Source organism: Apis mellifera, linkage group LG10, assembly GCF_003254395.2.
Source record: "Apis mellifera strain DH4 linkage group LG10, Amel_HAv3.1, whole genome shotgun sequence".
In the NCBI taxonomy this organism is placed as follows: Eukaryota; Metazoa; Arthropoda; class Insecta; order Hymenoptera; family Apidae; genus Apis; species Apis mellifera.
The window spans coordinates 1164984-1189366 of NC_037647.1; the positions used below are offsets into that span (position 1 = coordinate 1164984).

Consider the following 24383-nt stretch of genomic DNA (forward strand, 5'->3'; position numbering starts at 1 on the left):
CTTGAAATCACTTAATTTTTATTTGAATAATTTTTTCATATTTCTAAAAACAAATATGATATTTCAGATTCCAATTTACTTTTCAGACTCCAGGTATTATATATTATGCAATTCGTTACTAAAAAGAATTATTTCAAATAATAGTGATAAAGTGTTTGAATTCCTAAGAAATTAAAAAAAATGATTGAAAATGCACTAAAAATGGCATTAGATAAGTATATATAAATGCACTATAGATAGCATTAACAAGAAATAAATATTTAAATTTATATAAATTGTAAAAAAAAAAGATTTTAAAGCTCTAAAGAAATGGCAACACTTAGAGAAATATAAATGTAATATAAACTAATAGAATAAATATGAGAATGACAAATATAATAATTGTGTAAAATGTGTCCTTTTAAATTATGTTCTCTTAATACAAAGTCGAATTTTTGCTAAAAATTTTGCTCTTTTGTTCGAACATTTGGAAATTTTCAAGAATATGACGTCTTTATTTATTTTAAAAAATCGTATATGCACAATATTTTCACATTCATATTAATCTAAATTTTTTAAAATCTAATCTTTTAAAAATCTCGAAACATATATTTTTCTGCATCTTATTCTCTCTTTCTCCCTCTCTTTTTCTCTTTCTCTTTTCTAACAATTCGAAATTTTAAGTAGATCAAGACTTGAAAAAGACATTTGAAACGAGTATCAAAGAAGATGATTAGATGCGCGACGAATTTTTAAATTCTTCGGTTAATCTCATTGCACCCAGTTATATTGAACATGTGCGTCTTTCACGAAAATCCTCACCCTCTGCCGGCTAACAGAAAATTATCGCGACCGCGTATCGTTCCCGGAGGGGACCGGCCCTGGCCAAAGTCGCCGCATTATGTATACGAGAGGCGCACACGAGGGGATTTCTCGCGGTATTCGTTACTAATGGGCGTTCTATTTAGCGGCGCCCCCGGCCCTCCAGGGACGTGTCACGCGTCACTGGGTTCCCGCACAATACTCGTGACGCCGACGAATGTCAAAGAGTCGGTGGAAGTCAGGGAATCTTGTTTCGAACAGGGGATCTGTTTCCGATACGTTCGAAATGTAAAAGTTTTATCTTCCATAGATAAGAGGAGAGAATCAACTCGAATTGCTAATATTGACGTTGAGATCGTGCCTATTTTTTCATACACTCGTTTCTCTTTTTTTAAATAGTGATATAATAAATCTAAAGTAACATTAAAAAAATCTTGATTTTTTTCAATATATATAATAGCATTTTTTCAATATATTAAGTTAAAGATATAATAGATTGTTTATTATTATTACGATATTGTATGTTATGCAGCAAAAAGCTTGAGAAAATATAAGGCTAATATAATGTAACGTAAAGAAATAAGCAAGATAAAAAGCAAAAAAGAAAAGAAGTATTAAGTATCATATTTTGAAATATGATAATTCGAAATTTATGAAAACTTCCAAGATAAGATGCCGATTGAAATCACTCGGATGTAACAGAATTACAATTGGAATTGGATAGATTCGGCAACCAATCCATATATTCAAGACAATACGCGACAACTTCTTCTCGGAAAGTATTATTTTTCCAGTATGTATTTGGAAGATATATGACGTTCGTCTCGCGTAAAAATTCATCGGGAGAACGATGGTTCGTCCCGATGGTGACAGAAAATTTCCCGATCGTCTAATATTCGCCCGTCTCGACGCCCGTTAACGGGAGCAGTGGCGCGAGATTCCATGGGGCGACACTTTTTTCCGGAGTCTCGCGTTGAAGGGAGCCGATGCGTGCCCCTCGATCAACGTCAATCAGCCGTTAAACAATGACGCGCCGCGCAAAGAGGATTTTATTGTATTGCGGAGAGAGCAAAGTTCCAGAGAGCACAATGCGCCCATCCCCCTCCCCGCCACGCCGTCAAGTCACCCTCGAATACATTCTCCACCCTGAAACGTCATCTCCCTTCTATACTCCCTTCTCTTCCCGCATTTCTGCAAAACTGGATGCGCATTTTTCCCTCGACGATCTCTCTTTTTCCTTTCTTTTTATTTTTTTCTTTTCACCGCTTCTTCCTTTGTTTCATTCCAATGTCGCAATGTGACAATCGCGATTCGAAAGAGACACGCCCCTCTCTCTCTCTTTCTCTCTCTCTCTCTCTCTTTCTCTCTCTCTCTCTGTTCGAGAATGAATGAAGGAAACGCGTGTGAAAATTGGTAGAAAGGATAGGTGGACTTTCGAGGATCCGTTCAATGGGAAGGGAGAGTGAAATATGTAAAGGGAGGGGCGGTCATAGCGCGAGGGATGCGCGCTAGGGTTAAGCGAGATGCTACTATTTAAAGGGGTGCGTTTGCCAGGGTGAAATAGATCTTGATACGGCGACGTGTCGATGTGGCCAACAAAGGAGGACGATTGTAAGGGTATTAAAACGCGTTCGAGCACGACACCAGGGTCCAGTTGTGTGTCCTCCTTCTGCCGCCCTCCGGGTTGAGATACTGTCGCAATTGGAGCGAGCAGACACGAGGATTAAACATCGAGATAAATGTGTTACAGTGTAAAAGAAATGCGTGCATTCATCTGGGACCAGGGTATTAGATTGGCTAAGGGTTGTACGATCGAATATTTTCTGTTTGAGGATTATTAGAAAATATTGGTCTAGAAATGTATATTCGGAATCTTGATCGTTCCAGCGATTAGTCGCTTGTACACATTGGCGACATATACGGGTATGAGAAAAAAGATGTCCACTATTTTGTAGTTTATTTTGATCAATGATCTTTCTACTGATTCGAGCTACAATATTTTGTACAAGAGGAAAAAGAATGTTTAAATTATAGTACAATGATAATATATATGTACATACTAATAATAAGATCTTAGATGTCATTATCAGAATTCATTCGTAAATAGAGAAAAACCTGTTCAACGTTTGATTACTTCAAACATTTCTAAAGATTTCAACAAGTTCATCATTTTCACGCGATATTAATCTTGTTTATTCACAAGTGAGAAGTTTACCAATTTCAAAAGTTAAAAATTAAATCATCCCTCGTCAATTAAATTTTCAAAAGTATTGAAATTTCTTCAAAAACTCACTAGCCGTGTCTTCGCTTTAAATGGGATTCCACGCACGGCTTCCGGAAGTCTCGGGACAGATAGAAATTTCCAAAGCGCATCGATTCGCTCCCCCTCGTTCCTCCCCCTCATCCATTCGCTCCGGGGATCGGACAGGTCGTAGCCCGTACGTTCACGAGCGGATCGTTAAATTCCTTCGTAGCCAGAGGATAATCACGGCTCGGCTCCGCGTAGAGCTCGTTTATTTCTTGCTCTCGATCATTGCCGCTCGATGTGCCTCCGTTAAAGAAGCATGACAAACATTTTTATTAATCCGTCCGTGCCGGCATCCCATTACCTCTGCCGGCGCTCATACATATGAATAACTCCGTCGTCGGTCAAACAATGTATCCGGCGGAGAAAAACGATCGGGTGAGGGAGGGTGGAAGGGGGAGAGGAGTTCGCGCACCGCGAGCCTCCGAGATATGGAAAGAAGGGAAAGAGGCGAAAGAACGCGGGGAATGGGAGAGGAAGGAGGATGAAAAAGGAGAGCGCGAAGAATCGTCTATCAAACCGTTTTCAGGATCTTATCGGAACCGAGGCCTTAAGCATACAATATGATACCTTCCTTCTCCTCCTCCTCCCCCGCCTATTCTCTTTCACGACTTTCCCCTCTACGACGTTCTACGTCTCTACTGAGGGTATAATACACAGGCAAGAGCATTCATTCGAGTGACACGAGCGTGTAGGTATATACACTATGTACACACGAGGAGGGAACTGTGGACTCTAAAGTGAGTCACCAAATTCGCGTGGGCAAAAGGCAGCTGGCAAGTTCGAGAACCGAGTATCCGTCTTGCTCTTTATCTACTGCCCTCGGGGCCGGTCTTGACAATGCTCGGAACACCGGATACATATGTATGCACGGTAGGAGGAACGAGGAGGATAGGTGGAGAACGTGTTTCTGTGTTCTCCAACGGAGATGGATAGGGGAAGGGGGGAGGAATGGGATCAATCGAAAGATCCAAACGGTGAATTCCATCGAAAATTCTTTCTCGACTGTTCGGCTATGTAAGATCGTTAGAGGATCGAAGAGAGATTCGAAGTTTCGTATTAAGTTGGGTCCTTGGTTATTGGTGGATTCGAATGGGACCGGGCGTGGGTGGTGGAGTTTCGTTTCTTGGATCGTGTTCAAGGAACGAAAGGGGAAACGGTGTCGGGATTAATGGCGTGTAAGTGGAGCGGATAGTGGATCTCGTTCGATATTGCGTTAGGACGATGTACGTAGAATGTACAAGCTTCAGGAAGAGAATGATGATTCTATGTAAAAAGATGGGTCATCTAAGATAAGATGTAAAATTGTTTCCATAGAAACATTTGAAATTTTTCTCTTTTTATTCTCCTTTATATTCTATTAGATTAATAAATTTATAAATGATCGCAAATATAAATGATGGGGTTCAGATTAAATAAAATATCTGACGATATCGTGGATTAAAATTTGTCGCGGATCGTTTCTCTTTTAAACTAAACTCAATAAAGATATTTGAACGACAAATTCTACAAATCTTCGCCACCTACATCAATAATGCAGACACCCAATCAACTGCGTATCACCTTATTCGAGCATAATCCCCTCTTCATGAACTTTCACAGGTATTATACAAACTGGTCCCGTTCGAACGAGTCCCCATCCGAATGAGAAACGCTTGACGCGATCTTCGGCTTAGCTGGTACACGGAAAACGTCGCATTTAGTAAATCCCCCGGCTGGCAGGGAGGATACGTGTAAATACGAGGAACAGGAGATTACCACTCCCAGTAGCCGAAGAGACACACCGTCTTGACGAGCCGTCGAGTAATACTTTCAAGGATCGTGCGTGCTCCTCTTCGAGTTTCACGCTATACAGGGTGTTATAATAATATTTCTTTGACACCTTTTTAAATAATCGATTCTACATGTCAAAATAAATACAAGAATTATTGTCATTAATTTATTTAATTAAAAATAAAAGATTATTCTGTACATGATTAAGTACATCATTCAGTTTCTTCGTTTCGTATGTATTTAAGATTAATTCCAAAAAAAGAATATTCAAAAAAATATCTCAACTTTTGTATTAAGAATTACTTTGAAAGTTATAATAGAAGTATATATCCGAGATATATACTTCGTTCGATATTACACAAAATAATTTAATAGATAAGATTTCCAATCGATATTTCTGTGTTCGTTTCGACTCTGATATCTTTCAAAGATATTCGACGAATGTATTAACACCCTGTACACCGCTATACTAGTAACGTTACAATCGTTCGGATCGAGGGAGCACAATATCGTACAGATATACACCGGCGTCTTATTACATCAAGAATGGAATGGCATTGTATATGAAATCGATTTCACGACGACTACTCGGCTACCGTCCCCACAAAAGACGGTTGTCGGCCAACTTCGTCCTCTCGTCTTGTTCAATCCGTTCCTCCGTGGTATTACGGTGTAAGTACGTGCACGAGGCCCGCGGCGTTTCTTCAATTTTCTTCTCTCGTTCGTTCGTATATTACGAAGGAGACAGGCCACTGGTGGCCACCGTAACACAGAAAGACCGAGTAAACGGAACGTCAAGTTTTCTAGTTCCGTTCAGTTTTCTTTAGACAAACGGTCCCAGTTCTCTAATCGTCGGTTAGGATTCTCTCCTGGGAAATGGATCGTGATCATCGATGATTAACAAGACCATCTTGAGAAACTTTGTTCGATAATCGAATAGGAAATAATAGTAATATTAAATTGATAAATTTAATATCCATGCTTATGACGATATATTTTCATAAATAATCTATCGATATTCCAAAGATTCTTGTGATACATTTGAACATTGATTGTGTCAAGTAAATTTATATTTCAATTCATAAAGTTTATATATAATACAGAAATAAATAATTATAATGATTATTAATTTAATATTCTATTACAATTTTCTCTTTAATCGTATAGAATAATTAATGCAATATCTTTAAGAAAATCAATTCAATAAAAGTCAAAATTAAAATGTTGGTTGAAGCTTATTTGTCAAAACAATTTAAGTTCTATCTTCGTGTCGTTTCATCATAAATTTCAACCAACTTTTCTGTTTGTTTTGACATCTAAAGTCGATCTTCCAAATATATCCGAATATATTAATACTATATTTGAAACAAAAAGTGAGAATAAATCAAAATATATCTTTCGAAACATGGTACGAAGTAAGAGCAGCGGTACATTTCTAGAAGCGATTGCTCAAGAACCATAGTCGAAGAATATAGTTATGTACTCAGTCAAAAACTATTCGAGAGTAGTTCGCTCTCAGATAGTGGCAATCCGGATGGCTGGCGCCGAATGGGTTACTGCAACTTACGATGCGAAACTGAAATAGTGGCACAGCGATGGAACTTGGAAATTGTACGAAATGGTTGGTCTTCGACGGGAGAAACAATTCTTCGTATGCAAAATATATGTCGGGGAGATCGGCGCCACACAAGGTGTTACGGTACATTCCCTCGCTGTCTTGTCGCATTTGTTGACCATTCACCAGTCTTAACGGAATTCGCGAATTTATGCTTTAATATCTCGCTTTGGTTTTGCCTTATTTTTTTTCCCCCCCTCTTTATCGAACGAAAGTTAAATGATAAAAGTGTTCTGCTTTTTAATCCTCTTACGCTGAGATATGCAGATCTGTGCTTTTTCTTCTTCTTCTCGTTAATCGAGAACAGCTGCAGGATGCAATTTTATTCATCGACATGATTGCGATGACTCTTTTTTGATGTTTCTCTTTTTTATTCGAAAGAGAGAGAGAGATTATTAACAATTTTAAGAATTTTATTCAATTGAATAGATAAAAAGAATTAAGAAACGAACGATATATGCATTTCATGAAATTTAACCATTTTTCAACGATTTTTTCCTTACGTATTTTTAAATAAAGTAATGAAGCAATTGAAAAATGAAACATTCAATATTTTGAAACACGAGTATACGAGTAGTTAGTTCAATCTCCTGATTTCCACGAGCGTAAAATCAAAATGTCGACGCGTTGCGAATCGTTGGAAAATAACGCGGCACGCTCACCCTCCACATCATTTCCCGCTCTTTCTCCCTCTTTACGAAGGAGACGTTAACGGGCCACGAAGATTATAGGTTATCGGCATTGTTTGTCATGCATTACGACAGCGGGCGGTCGGGAATCGCCTCGGAGAAACGACGCCGTTGGAATGTTCGTTCACTTTCATCGTTTCTCCGCCGCCGATTTTACACCTCCTTGAGCATGTTCTCGTGTACCACGTCTCTCGTGGTCCCTCGTCTTGTCTTGCCGCGAGCTGTGTGCGAGCACGAAGCGCCCGTAGAACGCGTGTAAAACGTCGTCAACGAGGAAAGAAAAGCAGGTGAGGGGAGGGGAGGCGCCTTGTTACGGGGCGAGGGATCAATTAGAATGCATTCGAATCCGATTTCACGTGGTGGAGTAACGAAGCTGGTAATTCGAATCGTTGTTTTATCGACCGAGAAAGATTCTTGGGTTTCTTGCTGGTTGGACGAGATTCGTGTAACATGGGTTAACCAAGAGGAAATTAGGTTTGTTAGGTTTTGGGGGGGAATTGGAGATTTGAGGAATAATAGAGGATCTGTAGAAAGTGGATTTGTATCGATGAGATTGATGCATCAAGGTTCGTGAAATGTGAAAAATAGGAAGATGGAGGGAGAAATGAGGAATATGAAATAAAAAGAAAATGGAAGAATTTAAGCTGTTACATTTATAATTCAAAAGAGAAAAAGAATTATTTAAAATATAATTTAATTCTTCATTTTAATACATTTGTTTGTACATTTAAATTGTTCGCGTTTCTTTCTAGACACATTTATTTACATTCTCGGTTTTTATATGCATTTCATTCATTATACAGACATTTTCTCATTCTCTATTAATTTGAATAAAGAGAAAACAAAAGAGATTCCAACATCATAAATCAAGAATCCATCCCAGCAAACTATTTAAATGAAAGTAGTACGACCGGTCTTATTAAATTCCACATTGGTTATTTCCAAACCAATCTCTCGTACGATCGCATTTGAATAATAAACTCTGAAAAAAAAAAAATGTACAATATATTAACATTCATCTAATTGCATAGAAACTGCAAAGTATTAATTATCGTTGATCGATAACTCCTTCGGCTCATACAATCCTCCAATTATTTCTATCAACGGGTATCTCTAAACTCCCACTCTATTCCATCCGCTCACCGCCGTGGTGATTTATCTTCCTATCAAAAGAAAATAGGTCGGCGGATAAAAGTCGAAGGATCAAAAGTCTCTCCAATAGGATAGCCTCTTTAAGATAGAAAATTCTAAAACGTACGGATCGCATAATGTAACGCTACACGGAGGAAAACTCGGCTCGTAGTCCGAGCAGACAGGACTGAAATCGTCCGTCATCCTGTATCGCCGGGGCTTTCTCGCGTTACCATGTCACGCGTTACCGTGTCTACTCCAACGCCCAGAGACAAGAAAACCCGTGACAAGAACACGGAACGTGACCGCGCAACAAAAATTCCGCGACACCTTGTCGGCAAGAGAAACGAACTGGGCCGGCCCTTAATGACGATTCGACATGCCGATAAGCGGATGGATGAGAAATATAAACCGAAGTCCCGCGAGTATCGTAACCTTCATGCCGCGTTATTATAATTTACACCCGTGCCCATTGGAAACGAGCGTTGAATTGACCGATCGGGAGAATTAGATTATTGCACAAATAATGGAAATAATGAATTTTTGGAACGATTTAAAATTGTTGTAAAATATTTTAATAGAATTTTTGTTCCTTAATTTTTTATGAGATATGTTGAAAGAGGATTAAAAACGATTATTATTTTATAAATAAGGATTTATTATTTCAATTATCCTCTGGAATGAGTATATATTTTATTTCAGGTAAATTTAACGAGGAAACTTTGTATCAAAATATGTGTATTAATCTTCTTGCTTCGACGATAATCAGACAGAGATACATACTTGGTATTATAAATTATACTACTATACCACCATCAGAAGCAAATCATAGAATTATAAATGTGGAGTGGTATTTGCAAACAATCCTTGCAATCTGATTTCTAAATATCAAAATATTGCTACGAACGGCTTATTCATCGCGTAATAGAAGACGAGAATTATTTACTAGATATCAAATAATAATAAAATAAAAAACTTTAATTTTTCATTTAAATTATTATAACTGGAAAGTTTCAGTTTCGAGCCCAACTACTTATTATTTCTTGCCACTCGGCAATAAAATCGAATGGAAAGGAACGAATCATTGGATTCATGATAGATATTGAAAGTGTGATGGTCGATCGAGATATCGCGGCGAATTGTCGAGGCATGTCTTCAAGCGGTCGCATTAAATTCACACACGAAACGACTTCACTTTTCGTCGATTCGAAACTAGTCCGTTTAGTCGACCGATCACCCATTATAGGTAGGACGTTTCGTTTAAGCCGGTGAGCCTTCGTGAGTGCCTCTCTCAAATAGAGAAGCGAAACGAGCCTATTTTCGTGATCGTTAGAAAATCCGCGCTATTCGACGTGGCACGTAATGATGGGCATTTAGAAAATCCGACCGCTTAATGCCGACACCGCATGGAAACTACGGCGGTACATTCTTGGTCAGTGGTTGCCAATACTGTGGCAATGTTATTCGAAAAATAAGAGAATTTGAGAAAGACAAAGAGTGGAAAAATTCAAAGATCCAAAAGTTGAATGATCTGCAGAAGCGAACAGATTCAAAAAGATCCAAAGAATTAAACAGAAATCAGACCTATAAATCTAAAGGATCCACGGAAAAGCAAATGAATCCAAAAAGAATTAAAGATTCTTTGCAAGATTCGGAGCAAGAAGGTGCAGAGATCCAAAAAATTGCAAGCAAAGTCTAAAGATCCATGAAAGAGGATCAAAGTTTTGTGAAAAGCAAAAGATCCAAAAGTTTTCAAGAATCGAAAAGATTTGAGAAGATCCAAAGAATCCACAATTAAACAGAAATCAGATCCATAAAAGATTCACAGAAAAGCAAATGAATCGAAAAAGAATTGAAGATTGTTCGAAGTAAGAAGAGATGCAGAGATCCAAAAAATTGCAAGCAAAGTCTAAAGATCCATGAAAGAGGATCAAAGCAATTGTGAAAAGCAAAAGGTCCAAAAGTTCTCGAGAATCGAAGAAGCTTGCAGGAAAAAAGGGAGGAAATACTGTGGAAGAGTGGAGAGGAAGTGAGAAAATGTGGGAGTTTTGGAAAACATTGGGAACCTCTATCGAAACGGTGCGTAATCGAGACACGGTTGTCGGTAGACGCATATCAATGAGTATTAGGCATACCGAGGTGTCCAGTGTCGCGATTGCGCGAATAGTAAAAGGTGGTTCATCTCTCGCGACGCGACGCTTCGCAAAGAAGGGGGATGGGGGGAGGAGGAGAAGTAACCGTTTCTCTGTCGAGCTATTTTTATGGCACTTAGACTTTCCTCCGTGCGGCAACATGCTGGAGCACTTGAAGAACACTTGTGCGCATTCCGTTACGTTTACGCAACGCAGCGTCGTGGCTCGAACAACACACCGTGTTCGCCACAAGTCGAAGAAGAAGAGGATCGAGACCTCCACGTTCCGCGAACGGAGATCATCAAGTGGTGGGCTTTTTAATTTTCTAGTAGGCGCGGCTTTCCACTCCAGGGCCCGGTTCCGGCCCTTTTTTTTTCTTTTTTCAAAGATCCGCCGTAATAGTTGTTCTCCACAGATCCTTCAGACGAGGCCGACCTCTCTCTCCGTGAGAAACTGACTCACGTTTTCGCCCTTCTTCTTCCTTTTCTCTTTATTTCCTTCTATTTCTTTTCTTTTTCCACGTTTCTTCCCTTCTTTTTCTCTCACTTCGATATTTTTTGTATATATATATATATATGAACGTACCTATGAGCCGAGGACCGATGAGTCACATGGTCGGACGCTCTTTTCCACGCTGGAATTTAAATTAAATATCGCGCGACGAAATTCCTACGATGGTACCTCTTTTCTGCTCTTTATGACGGATACGTTTCGAGATAGGAAACGAGAGACCATTCCCTTTTGACGTTTTCATAAAGTTTGTAACTCTCGTTTTGTTTGAGCGTTGACAATTTTATTTCTCTCTTTTCTTTTTTTTTGTTTTTTAATATTTTGTATATTTTTATATACGAAACTCGAGAAACCTTTACGAAATATTTTTGAGAGATATTCTATAGGTGGGATTGGGATACTCGTCTAGCCGAGTATCGTTCCTTCAATTGGCCTGTCATCGACAGATAGCTTTGACGGGAGAGATGTGAAAACGGGAGTGTCTTATCTGTGTAACCTCGAGTTATCGCATCGAGTCGGATTACGAATTTAAAATCGACCGATTGGATACAAATAACAGACAATCGTTCCTATCGTTTCAGAATATCATTCATAAAAATGTATGTCTCTCTGTATGCGTAAATTTGTTTCATTCAAATGGAAATACACTATGCTATTTCAGATAATCAAGGTTATCTCATTGACCCAGTCGTTTAATTTTTTTCAGACAACATCTAGTAAAACATTTCCAATTAAATAAATATATCAATAAAAATTTCCAACAATATATAATATTAATTTTTTCGAACGAGGAATGAGAAGAAAAAAGAAACAGTCGAAAGGGAAAGAATATTTTAATATTATTAAATTAGATTAAATAATATATAATGGATCGCATCCTTTTCAACCGGGAAAAATTCCAACTGTCCTCAAAATAACATCACTCAGCTCAAACAAATATCGATGATTATCGAGGAAAACAGCTCCATATTCTTTCAAGAAGACGTAAAAATGGCAGGTCGTAACTAGTAAGAAAAGCAGGAAGCAAGCAGCTAGGCTGGAAAAGATGTACGTGTGACTGGTATCGACATTTCAAAATTGCTACGTTCGACGTCCATTGTCGCTTGTCTCTTTCCGCGGCGTAGATATTTCTACCCCTTCTATTCCAGAGAGAGAAAGATGGAAAGAAAAAATACGAGAGAGAGATAGAGATGTCAATGGTGTGGGCGTAAAAAGTCTCGAGAAATATTCTCCTCCAACAATTCTCGCCTTCTCGTCGAGGGAAATTGAAGCGGTGTTTTGTGTCTGTGTCGTAGTCGGAGGCAGTTGCAAAGGGGTGTGAGGAAGGGAAAAGTAGAAAGAGTCTTTCCTGTGGAAATTATCGACGACACGTCGATAAAATGCATTTGGCGGCAGCCATTGCACTTGTATCTTTCACAAGTAAAAGATCGTGACAGACGGCGTTTCGTGTCCGGATAGATCGTTGCCGGCTAGAATCGCCTCTCGTCGTCCTTCTGGCTTGATTGAGCCGCGTTGCGTGCACCTCGAACCGGCATGAAACTGTATTTACTTAGATTTATGCGCCATGCGCCCGTGCAACAAATCGTGTTCCGTGAAGCGATTACCAAAGGAAATGCAATTTTCTTTACTCCTGTGCGCTTGAAATATAGGAGTTCGCGCCTACGAGCGAGCTCTCGCAGCTGTCGGCCTTTGAACGTGTTCATTGAAAGACACGGATTTATAAAGTTGTTCGAGGATTGATGTTGGATCCTCCTTTTGCTGATGATTTCTTCTTCGATTTTCGAACGTGGAAAGAGAAGAAGAGGAGGAAGAAAGGACACATTTTAAAATATAGTTGTATTAATGAAATTATCATTTGCACGAAACTTGACTTCTTATGAGTTTATCAATTGAGAGAGATCTGTAAAGATTTTTAAATTCGTTATTATATTATGAAAAATATGGAAAATAAGAGAAAAATAAGAAATTTAAAAAAACCATACATGATACAAAAGAGCATCGTTGTGATATTATTTATTATACAAGAAGAATCTTTCCTATATTCTTATTTTTAAATTAATATGTTCGCTTTCAAACTCTCATATATTTTCACGACAAACATAATTATTTTTCTAAAATATTTAACAGAAGATGATTATATTAAAGAAACGATCAACTACATTTACTTATTATACTTTTAAATTAAAAAATTTTTTCCATATTGTAAAATTAATATAATCAAAGTCTTTCTTTTTCTTTCTCTTTCTCCCTCATACTTTACTTTTTTCTCAATCGATCCATTCCTTTATTAAAAATCCAACGATACTTCTTAAATTTTAAAACGAAGTAATCTACGTTAATCTACAAGTACAAAAAACGGTAATTTCGTTGAAAATCGTGGCGATAATACACCTACGTTTTACGTTTGTTGCTCCATTTTCGTGGCGAGCACGAATTCGTAATTCCGGGAACTATGGGATCGGATAAAAGGTTTCGAACTAATTCGCGGCCGTATTAAACGCACGCATCGCGAGTAACCTGGAACGGTTACTCGATATCACGGAATCGAAACTATAATGGAACGTGGAAACTTGGCGACGATTCGATCGCGAGAAATGTGGGAGTACCGCGGGATCGATGCTGTGACTCACCGTGTACACCGGTGAAGGCAACATTCTTTCAGCGTCTCGTTGGACATTAGGACGTTGTTCCCCGTATCGTGTTACCCGTTGCCTCGAGGGTTTCTTATTTAGGGAAGTCTTTCGCGCGAAGGCCTGGCAATATTAGCTGAACACGTTCGGCTCATAATTATGATCCTGTTACCGTGGAAATTTAATACTAAGTCTGTGGTCACGGTGTGAGATATATCTGGAATCTTATAAAGCTTCATTTTATGAGGGACGTTTATTGGTTTTTTTTTTTTTTCTTTGAAGGAGGCAATATATGTTTATATTTTAGTAAACGTTTAGATAATTAATACTTTGAGATTATTTGATGAACATATTTGGTAACTAGTTTTACGTTTTGTGTAATTACTTACCTGAGAATTATTTCTTGTGTTTGTAGATCTAATTCATTATTTAATATATAATTTAATACTTAACACTTGTGCTGAATCAAAATTTGAATATAATTTATATTGAATTTCTTAATAATTTTTTTTTTTTACAAAATTATATTATCTCTTATACTGATAATTATAATAATGTATTTTACGATGTAATTTTACTATCAAAAGTCATATTTTATCTAATTTTTTTAATTAAAAAAAAAAAAATTAATAAAAACATGGTAATAATTTAATAAATGTGTAATAACAATACAATTTAATCAAATATTAACAGTGTGTATTGTAGTAATTTTTATTGATTATCAAAAAATGAACTGGTGAATTAAAAAAACTATCTATGCTAATTTAATTTTATTAACACAAGTGAGAGAGAAACGATAAAAGGGACGATGAAAAATGAAAATGAACAATCGCTCGAGGTATACAAGAATATTTTATTCGTCGAAAGTAACAAATATACAATTCTTCCAAATAAACTTGCGTCGATTTAAAAAAAGTCATCCGATTTTTACCGCGAATCGAAGTGGTGTTCTACGCGAATCGAACTTCCACCCCGTGTTCACGCGTTATCCTTCATCCTGTTCTTGATCGAGGATAACGGGCACGGGACAGTGTATTGTCGACGTGCACACGAAAAAAACCACAGGCGCGTTTTTCTTTATGCGATTTCTTTCTCCATATTCTTTTTTTCATCATTATTTATTTATTTATCTTTTTTTTCTCTCTCTTTCAACAAACATCTGAATACAAACGTTAACGGAAACGGGTTCGTGAGTTTCGAAACCGAGAGTGAGAATTTTGGCACGATCATCCTTCCAGGAAACCAGTGGCCACTCGCGTGTATGCTCGTGCATCCGTATATGTATAACAAATCGATAAAAACATCTTCCTTTTCTCTTCTTACCATTTTATATATATATATATATATATATATTTTTTTTTTTCCGCTTTTTTATTCGTACCTTTTGTATCGCGTATGGAACAATATTCTTCGTTTTCGTTTGTTCGTTCCTTGCTCGATGTTCTCTGTATATATATATATATATATATATATATATATATATATATATATATATATATATATATATATATATTTATTTATTTATATATTTATATTTATATAAACATTCGTGTAAATGGATATATCCATTTGTATCTCTTCCGCCAGTTCTTAGCACGTATTTACACATATATAATCATCTAAATGCACAGTCTCTAGTTTTTACTTCGTTTCACGATTATTACAATACGATCTCAATAGAGATCTCAGACAATGTCGCCTCGAACAACGTTCATCTTACAAGAAAAAGGGAGCGAAATAAAAAAGGAAAAGAAACGAAAGTTTCTATGTACAGAGGGGGAGCGTGCGGGATAATGCCCCGCGCAAATTAAGGCAGTGTTTCGATCAGTTCGTCCGAAGAGGAACGTCTGGGTTCCCCGCGTCGAAACAAACGTTCGGTTCACCACTTTTTCCTTTCCGTATACTCGGCTCGTTCGTTTCGTAGAACTTTCACTCACCACAGGAAACGTCACATGGCGGCTGGGTCCCGCTCGTTCAGAGCCACGGGCCCAATTGGGCCTCGAGGATCGTGGCGGCATCGGTTCTTCCCATTACTCGAAGATGATTCAGGAGATCGGTCACAGCTGTTGGCTCGTGGTGTTTCGCTTCCCAGAGATCCAGGATGTGCTCCGTGGGACTCGACTTGGTTGCAAAATAATTGATGTACCTGCAAGTTGGAAAGGAATTTACGTGTTTTATATTGTATAACGAGAAACAGTTATTGATAGGATATCAATTTCGATGATTTATTTTGATATTTTATTGACAGCCATTGTTTATTAAAAAGTTGTAATATAATCTAACCCAGGCCTAGTGAAACAAGAAATTCAATAAATTTTCGTTTACTCAACGTGATTTTATCATAATCATAAAAAACCATAAAAATTGAAATATCTTTTTATATAATTATTAAAAACTGCACTTCGATATAATATTTATAAAATTCACAAAGTTCAATCAAATCTAAAGTATTCGTAGTTGAAAAAAAAAATAAGATCCACACAAATCAATGGCTGTCAAGAACAATCAACTCTCGAGAGACGCAAATCCTTCGAAGAGATACCCTAACGTGGAATTAGGGAAGAAACTATCTCTGTCCCCATAGGGCAGAGATTCGATTCAGCTACCATACGTGCAAGAAAATCCGAGGAGACGCGGAAATCTCGAGAAGATTGCTAACCTGTCGACTTGAAGCCTTTGCGCGAGCATCCTCCAGTCGTTGCCGAGAGCGTTAGGCGGATCCAGGCACTGGCATAGCTGTTTCCTCAGGGACCTGGTAAACCGAAACGGTCTGAGGGTGGTGGAATCTGTGGTCGCGTTATTGGCATGCCCGCTGCTGACCACAGTCACCTCTCTGAGCGGTCTGGTCACGCTTCCGGATGAGATCAATTGTTTGGCGCCGTCGTACACGATCCTAAACACCTGCCTGGTATCCGAGTTCCCTTGCGACACCTGAAGCTTGTAGCTTCTGCTGCTCGTGGGCCCGAAAGCGGTGTCCAGTCCGAATGTCACGTGTTTCGTGTTCTCCTGGCAGTTCCACATATCCCTGAACGAGATCTCCTGCCGTTCCGTGGGCGATTTGCTCTGCCACTCGTTGCCAACCTCTTCGAGGCTGACGCAGAGCGACTCGCCGTTGTCTTGGTACAGCAGTGTTCTCGGTTTGTCCAACAAGTAACCTCTGATCTGCGATTCCCTGTCGACGATCGCCTTCATGGCCGCTTTCGTGTCCTCCACCGCGTAAACCCGGACGCAACATTGGCCAGCCTGGCTGGCGAACAACGCCACTCGCAGTCTCTTGGTGGCGATCACGTTCTCGCAACTCTGACCGGCCAACACGTAACCCCTTAACTGTTCCGTCACAATGAACGCCTCCGCGTGGTCCAGCTGGGTGAACAATGGAGTGTTGATCGTCTCGTTTCCCAATGTTAACACCCTGCTCCACGTGATCGACTGATGATCCTTGGAGGAGGCGACCGCCGTCCCATCCTCGACGCTCAGCCCGTCGCAGGCCCAGACGCTGAGTTCCCACGTGGCCGGATGAAGCATCGCGCAGTGCTCGAATTGTAGGATCACAGGCTTGTTGAAGGTAGCCGACGAAGGGCCGCACGTAACCACCGCGGACAGTTGCGTGATACCGTCTGAAGGGAAACAAAGGGGTAACGTCCATTGCTTTCACACATTTCAGCGGAGAGATAAGGTGGAACAAAGGTCTAAAGTTTAGCTATCTAAATAATTGTCTCTTCCTCTCGATCGGTCAATCACCGTATTCAGAATTGTAAATAGAATTCGTTCCCTCCTTCCCTACAAGTGTCTTTACGAGATTTCCTCTCGCATACATTAATTACACATGCTACGGCGTGCAACACGGGCAACGTGACGGTTGGGGAAGGGGCAAAGGCACCCGGAAACGGCTCCATCGAGACCGTGTCCGCGTCAATTGAATCGTAATCGAGGCTCCGGGGTCGATGAGGCGTTCGTTCCAGCGGAACCGTCACGGACAGCCGGTTGCCAATTAATAATGCACGCACCACTTACCGGGTAATCGAGGCCTAAACCGATCCTCGTTCAGCACTGCCAGGTAGAGCTCCTCCCTGAGCGGCTTCGGCACGGCTCCCTCGGGCACCGACATCGATATGCCCGCATCCGGGAGAACCAGAAGCGCGCCACGCGTGTTCACCGCAGCCCCGGCAACGTTTCCGGTCTCGAGCTTCGGCAGGCGGACGCTCTCCGAGGCGACGTTGTAAGTCGAGTCGGAGGAAGGATAGGAGCTAGTGACGCTGTTCTCGCAATCTGAATGGATCTGCTTGTCGCTGCACGATTCCTGGGTCGATGTGCTTGGCGTTGGCGACATTGGAGACGGTTGGGGGGCGATCGACAGGTGGGGCACGTCGTAATGGTGCTCGGAGAGGGATCTCGACATCGACAGCTTCGGGTCGAAAGGATACTCGTAACAGGCCGGCACGCTCGTCGCTGTTACGTCCGGCTGAAGGCTCAGCTTCTTGTCCTGGTCCGGGAAGAACTCCGGCTGGAATTCTGAAACGCACACCGCCGAGCCACGGCTCGTGGGTATCTCTGCGCGCTGCGGACAGACGCCGCTGTGATACTATTCCGACTTCACAAGGCTCACAACCACGTCCGCCACTTTCATCCGATTTTTCATTCAACCATTCGTAATAGAATTGCTTGTGGAAGTATTATTTTTAGCACCGTGGATATCGCATTGAAAGTTGTTACCTGATAATGTCCACGGAACAAAAATATTGTGTTGTTAGTGGATAGAAAAGACGTGGTTCACGAATATTTTAAGAATGTTTCTAGTTATATCTAAATTCATCAATTCTGTACCAATATGTAGCTGAAAGAAGAATTAATACTTCCACATATAATGGAAATTCAAGAAATAATATCTGGACTAATATATATAGTACATTTTATTTTTAATACGTGTTATTTATAGAATACCATAAAAGGATAAATTTTTGTAACATATGGATGAAAGTAGCGAACACGTGGCGTCGTTCAAACTTCGAAATAGTATCGTTTTAATCGAATCTATCAAGGACGAAGGGCCGAAAAACGAGTCCATTTTTCACGAAGCTTGATTGAAACGCGAAGCGTTTAATTATAGGAGCGTTATTAGTCACGGAACATCGTGTCTCGCTCCTTCGTTCGTGAAGAGTCAGCGCGTTTTCTTTCTCTCTTTTTTTTTCCATCTGTAAAATGCTTACCGTTACGGGCCATGGAGTAAAGGGAATGGTCCCGACCTTTGCGCCTTAGAAGTTTCGCTAAGAAAAATGCCAAGCCGCCGATTACCACACACGCGACAGTCAAGCCGATGTAGAGAGCCACGTCCATCTGCCGGTTCGCTGTGAACATCAAACGATGTGTTTCTTTTCTTTATTCCTGTCTCGTGAACCGGTCAGAAAGACGCGCGACACGATGATGGTACAGGTATTGCAGAATGTTAATTACTTTATTATAGAATCTAATTATTTCCTTTTCTTTTCCTTGTACCAATTTCTTAGAAGGCATGTGTGCTGTTTCTTTCTGATCTTTCTTCACAATTTTACGATTTTTTTTTTAATTATCATTATTTTTTTAATAATGTAGATATGATGTTAAAAAAAGATAAATATTATATACGTAGTTTGCATTCAATGACTTTTTGCTGTTTTATATCTGGTACTTTAATTACGTTAAAAAGCGTTAAAAAAAATTTAAAAACTTGACAAAACGATATTTTTATAGTTGTACAGGGAAATAACATCTTAAAAACTTCACTCAATCCATTCATAAATCTCTGTCTTGATGAAACAAAGTTTAAAGTTTAAAAGTAATAATTATACTTATATTCGTCGTGACACATTTTCTAAATTTTAGAATAAAAAAATTTCAACAGATTTAAAAAAATGAATTATGAATGTATGTCAAGAGGTACGTCATTTCTATATTACGAGGAAAAAGATTGAAAAGAAAATGTCTAGAATATTCATTCGGAAACTGTTACATCGGCACAATTAATTAGTGCCTAATTAAATCCGCTCGTTTAACACCCGCAAATCGACCATTCCGCGTTTCCTTCGAGATACGAATTCATGCACACACGCCTCGACCATGAAGAACATCTTTTCCCTCGACAACAGAAGCGAGAAAAGCATGACCCGCTAATTCGAGACTTTGTTACGGCATGGCGTTAAGCCGCGCGTCGAAAGATTATCGCCCTGTCGGAGATTACAGTAACCACGAGCGTTAATTCCTCGTTTTAAGGGGCCACTCCGCGATACGATCTCGCCACTCGTTTTAAGACGTACCGTGCAAATGGCGCCGGTAATTCTCGCGTATCCGCGAAGCGTGCTCATCGTGGACGGGCCGGACCCCGACTACCATTCATGAATAATTTACGCGGCAACTTTTATACGATCTTCTTCTTCTTCCTTCTCCTTTTCTTGTCTCTCTCTTCTTCTTCTTCTATTTCTTCCCTTTTTTTTTTCTTTTTACGACGAAACGTGTACGCGTGGACCAAGATTTTCGTCGACGAAGGGAAGAAAAAGAAGCGAGAAGAGGACGAGTTTTTAAACGTTTCTCGCTAAATATTACGAACATCGTCTAAAAAGGAAAGTTTTTAAGTTTCCTCTCCATTTACGCCGAGAGGGAAGACAGACAGAAGCTCGTCTTATTTTCGCCCACCCTTCGTTTTATCGTTTTACAACGGTGTGACGCGTTTTATTCCGCGCTTTCTGGCGATAAACATTCGGATCATTATTGTCGTGGCTTTTAAACGGCACCGTAAAATAAAGAAAGGAAAGAAAAGAGCATTCAAAAGGAGCTGGAATGGAATAATAACTTCGAGTCGATGGACGTGCAGCAGTTGTACACGAACTAAGGCAACAAAGAAGACGTGGGACGCGATTAAAACCGAGAAAAATAATCGGCGAGTTGTGACAGGATATTATAGGAAGAGGATGTGCATTGCGTCATCGTGTATATATATATATATATATACATAGGAATAGGGCTGTGGTCGCGTGAAATCGAGATTGAATTACGGTGTATGCAAAGTTTCACCGAGATTCGAGCGGCGTTTTATGAATTATGTAACGGGAGAATTTATTGGTGAACTCCTTGACGCGAATTTTTGCCGCGATTTGACCGCTTGTAAATGCTCGATCTGACGGACGACGACGTGGAGTCGTAAATCGTAAATAGTTCGAGGATATCGATTTGCGAAACGAGATTGGAAACGGACTGATTACACTTGCAAGATTTATTTCTTATTTTTTCATTCTCGTACAACAAGATTTTTAAATTCAATCTTGATTTTAACTTGGATTATTAATTTGTATTCCAAGTTTATTGAAAATAGAATGGAGATACTATTTTAAAAATTCTTAGAAGGCTATCGTAACAAATCTAACATAAAAAAATACTGAAGCTCATGAAAAGGATTACTTTATTACTTTAACGTTTCTAAGAATAATAATTATCGAATTATATATACAAAATATAAAATAGAAATTCAATATTACTAAACTCGCAACGAAATCAGAGATTCTATTATAAAAATTCTAGAACTCTACTATAATAATTTTTGTATAAAAAAATATGAACTGAAACTTATTAAGAGTAAAGGATTATTTCTTGAACAGCAGCTTTAATTTGCATAAATTAAAATTTAAAAAAAAGAAAGTAAAAAGCAATTCTATTAATTTAAAAATTGACTGTAATGAAATCTTACCATAAAAATTCCTCTCCAGGAAGAACTCTACAAAAATTTATACAATATTCATATATATAATAATCTTAACATCACATATTTATAATTCTAACAATTCGTACAATAATTTTGTACAAAAAGAAATATATACTAAAACATCTTATCAAAAATACTTCTAACTTCGAAATTAAACAAGCTAAAATTTAAAAGAGTGAGACGGTAAAAATTGATTCTTTTCACCCTTCAATGCCTCATTGTCACGCTCAAGATCACACGAGTGTCTGGCCAAGAGGATTTTCGACAAACAGTACGAGATCTTCGGATGAAAAAGCAACGTCTGACGTACCTAAGCTTCTTCCAATTTTAGAATGTCAAAGCCATTCTCGGTTGTAACCCTGGTACGTGACTTTCGAGACAGAGAGAGAGAGAGAGAGAGAGAGAGAGAGAGAGAGCCGGGTCCTCGTTCGCAGGATCATGTGCGCCTGCTTGGCGCACGCTTGTCCCGGGGACACGTGCTTCGAACATCAATATATCGCGGTGACGAAAACGCATACGAACGAAAAAAAGGGGAGAGAAAGAGGGATACGAAGGAGGTTGTATTCCCTAAAACGCAATAGTTCCACGTCGTTAACTTGGGTTAGGCCGCGTTCTTCTCCGTCTCTGTTCCACCCCCTCACGTAAGCTGAAAAGTGCAGGGGGTCGCGGAGATTTATTTTCTTCTACTAGCAATTGATAACGCTTCATAAGCTCGACCTAATGTATCTGAAACCTATAATTCATTCGCAACCCTCCTTCGAAAAAATCTTGACTCTGATTGATTTTTCTTTTTTTTTTCTTGTTATCGCACAATTGTTTGTTGTTTGTTGTTTCAAAACTTCGTAAACTACTTTGAAAGAACTTTATAATATTCTTGATTCTATTTTTATTATCGAGTTGATATTTCAGAGATTACTTAAGATTACTTCTATAGTTTAGCTCCAAGTTTGTAATATTCGAAATTGCAGCGTATTTCCGGATACACTTTGTTCAAAGTGGATGAAGTAAATGCGAGTTAATTCTAAACAAGAAGTTTGTAAAAAGGGTTTGAAAGAATATTCCATCAACCTGAATAACTTACTACAACTCTATCATTTTCGTTATACGCGATCCTCAAACGTGTATTTCTTAACCATTTCCCCGAAAACCACCCTGAAATCAGAGGTTTGGAGCTCGATTCGGAATAATTCTCGCGTCTTATCATGGCTTTCTGCGAAAATCGAAGTCTTGAGGGGTGGTTTCTGGCCCAGCCAACCCCTCGACCGAACTATCCACGTACTCACGTTCAGGCCTCCGCCTGAACAGGATAATGGCACTTTATTTGCATGCACGATCAATTTCCACGGGCGGGAGGAGGGCGCGGAAGGCGTAACGGCTACCGATTACATAATTTTCTTCGATATTAAAGCGGGGCCCACCCCTCCCCCCCCGTCGTCGCGAGGGGACGGGAAGGTGAGTAGAGACCTATGTCGAACGGTATCGCGTGCAACTTTGATGTGGTTCGGTCGATAGAATCGACCGGCTAACGTGGAGGGAGGAGAGAGGAGGGGGCTCCTCTTTGTCTGAATCTATACGGATCCGGTATAGGCAACCCTCGGGCCACCCGCCACTTCATTGTTGCGACCGTTTCGGCCGAGATTCGGCCCTTCGACGATCGTTCTCTGCCGAGCGTCAATAATTAACCGGTCGCGTAATTAAAAGTAAATACGAGGAGCGGCTGTGTACTTTGGTCGTTCGCGTGGAAAACTTGATCTGTAAATAGCGGAGGAATGATGATGAGGGGGGTTGGTTGAGATGAGAAGGCGTTTTTCCCCAGGCTGAAACCGTGGAAAGCAATTATTGAAGCAACAGCAAAAGAGACGTTGGGAAGTTTAAATTGGGGAAAAATGAAAGATATGCAATTTGATTATTTATATAATATTTTATCTTTTATATAAACAGTCTCTACTTAATTGATTTATCAAAATTGATTGATAATTTGTGATTAATTGTTGTATACTTTCGGGATCATGTTTCTTATTTGTTTGATTATTTTGGTAAAGAATGAAATATAATTTGAGATTTATTTCATCTATACGTATACTGATAATATTCAATCGAAAGAACAAAAAAAAAATATTGATTCTATTTCTTTTTAATGGCACGAAGATAGGCAATCCTATTGGAATTATTTTCCCCGTTTCAATGGTTCGACAACGCGAAAACCATTTAGAACAACACGTGACGCCTTCCGACATCGCGTTAATATATCTGAATCGATGAATATCGTTCCCAGAGCGGCGTTCACGATCGTTCTGTTCTATTTTCCTGATGCGGGACGAACGATTTGAATCGTATCTGATCGCGAGCCGAGCACTACAGTGAATATAAATGGCGCTCACAAGCCGTGAAGAATCCATCTAAGAATGTCGCGCGACGAGTTATTTTTTTTCTTCGTGGCCGGTTGCACCTCGCGCCTATTCCCCGTGTTTTATTTCGAATTTCGCGCTTCATCACGGAAACCAATAATTTTTCACGCGAATACAAATTATTATATACCACGATTCTTTTTTTCATCGTATGCTATAGAATTATAGAAAAAAATAAGTTTCTCGAGTTTCAACTTACCTTCCTCGGTCAAATGCGCGCCGCCCATTTTTGTATTGCCATCTGAAAAAGAAAAGGAAGAAATCGATAGAGAAATCATACAATCTGATTAGATAATTGAAATTTAATTTTAATGATTCGAAGCATATTCGGGAGATAGAAAGCAATAAAAAAAAAAAAAATAATAATCAAAGCCTATTTATCAAGAAAAGAAAAAACGAATATTCCCTCTTTTCAAACATAAAACTGCTCGAACATTTATCTCAAGAGAAAACTAACTCAAAGTATCGCTTGATCAAATTTAATTACACGCCGATCCAATTTATTCCAACTCAATACAAGCTATCCGACTTTGTCAAACTCGATGAAACTCGATCGAGATCCTCCCAACACCACTAAACTTCTAACGTCCAGTTCAACCAACTTCCCTATCGAGCATCCCTCCCCTCCCCCTCGATCTTTTCCTGCTTTTTCCTCGTCTA

At 39.2% G+C, this 24383-nt stretch overlaps 1 protein-coding gene across 9 annotated transcripts in view; it reads right to left on the bottom strand.

The window, feature by feature from the left end:
• Window positions 1-14419: 14419 nt before the first annotated feature.
• The window catches only part of LOC408264 (netrin receptor UNC5C), a 48300-nt gene continuing 38336 nt past the window's right edge, over window positions 14420-24383 (bottom strand). For 5 of the 9 annotated variants that reach the window (XM_026443209.1, XM_006558227.3, XM_006558229.3 and 2 more), the window contains 6 exons: window positions 23923-23964; window positions 21301-21327; window positions 18794-18931; window positions 17601-18098; window positions 16246-17203; window positions 14420-15732 (listed from right to left, as the gene is read on the bottom strand). In XM_026443209.1, coding sequence (XP_026298994.1) covers window positions 15561-15732; window positions 16246-17203; window positions 17601-18098; window positions 18794-18931; window positions 21301-21327; window positions 23923-23964 — 1835 coding nt within the window. In that variant the 3' untranslated portion in view covers window positions 14420-15560. The remainder of the gene's footprint in view (window positions 15733-16245; window positions 17204-17600; window positions 18099-18793; window positions 18932-21300; window positions 21328-23922; window positions 23965-24383) is intronic. The other 4 variants (XM_006558228.3, XM_006558230.3, XM_006558232.3 and 1 more) reach the window with 1 other exon arrangement.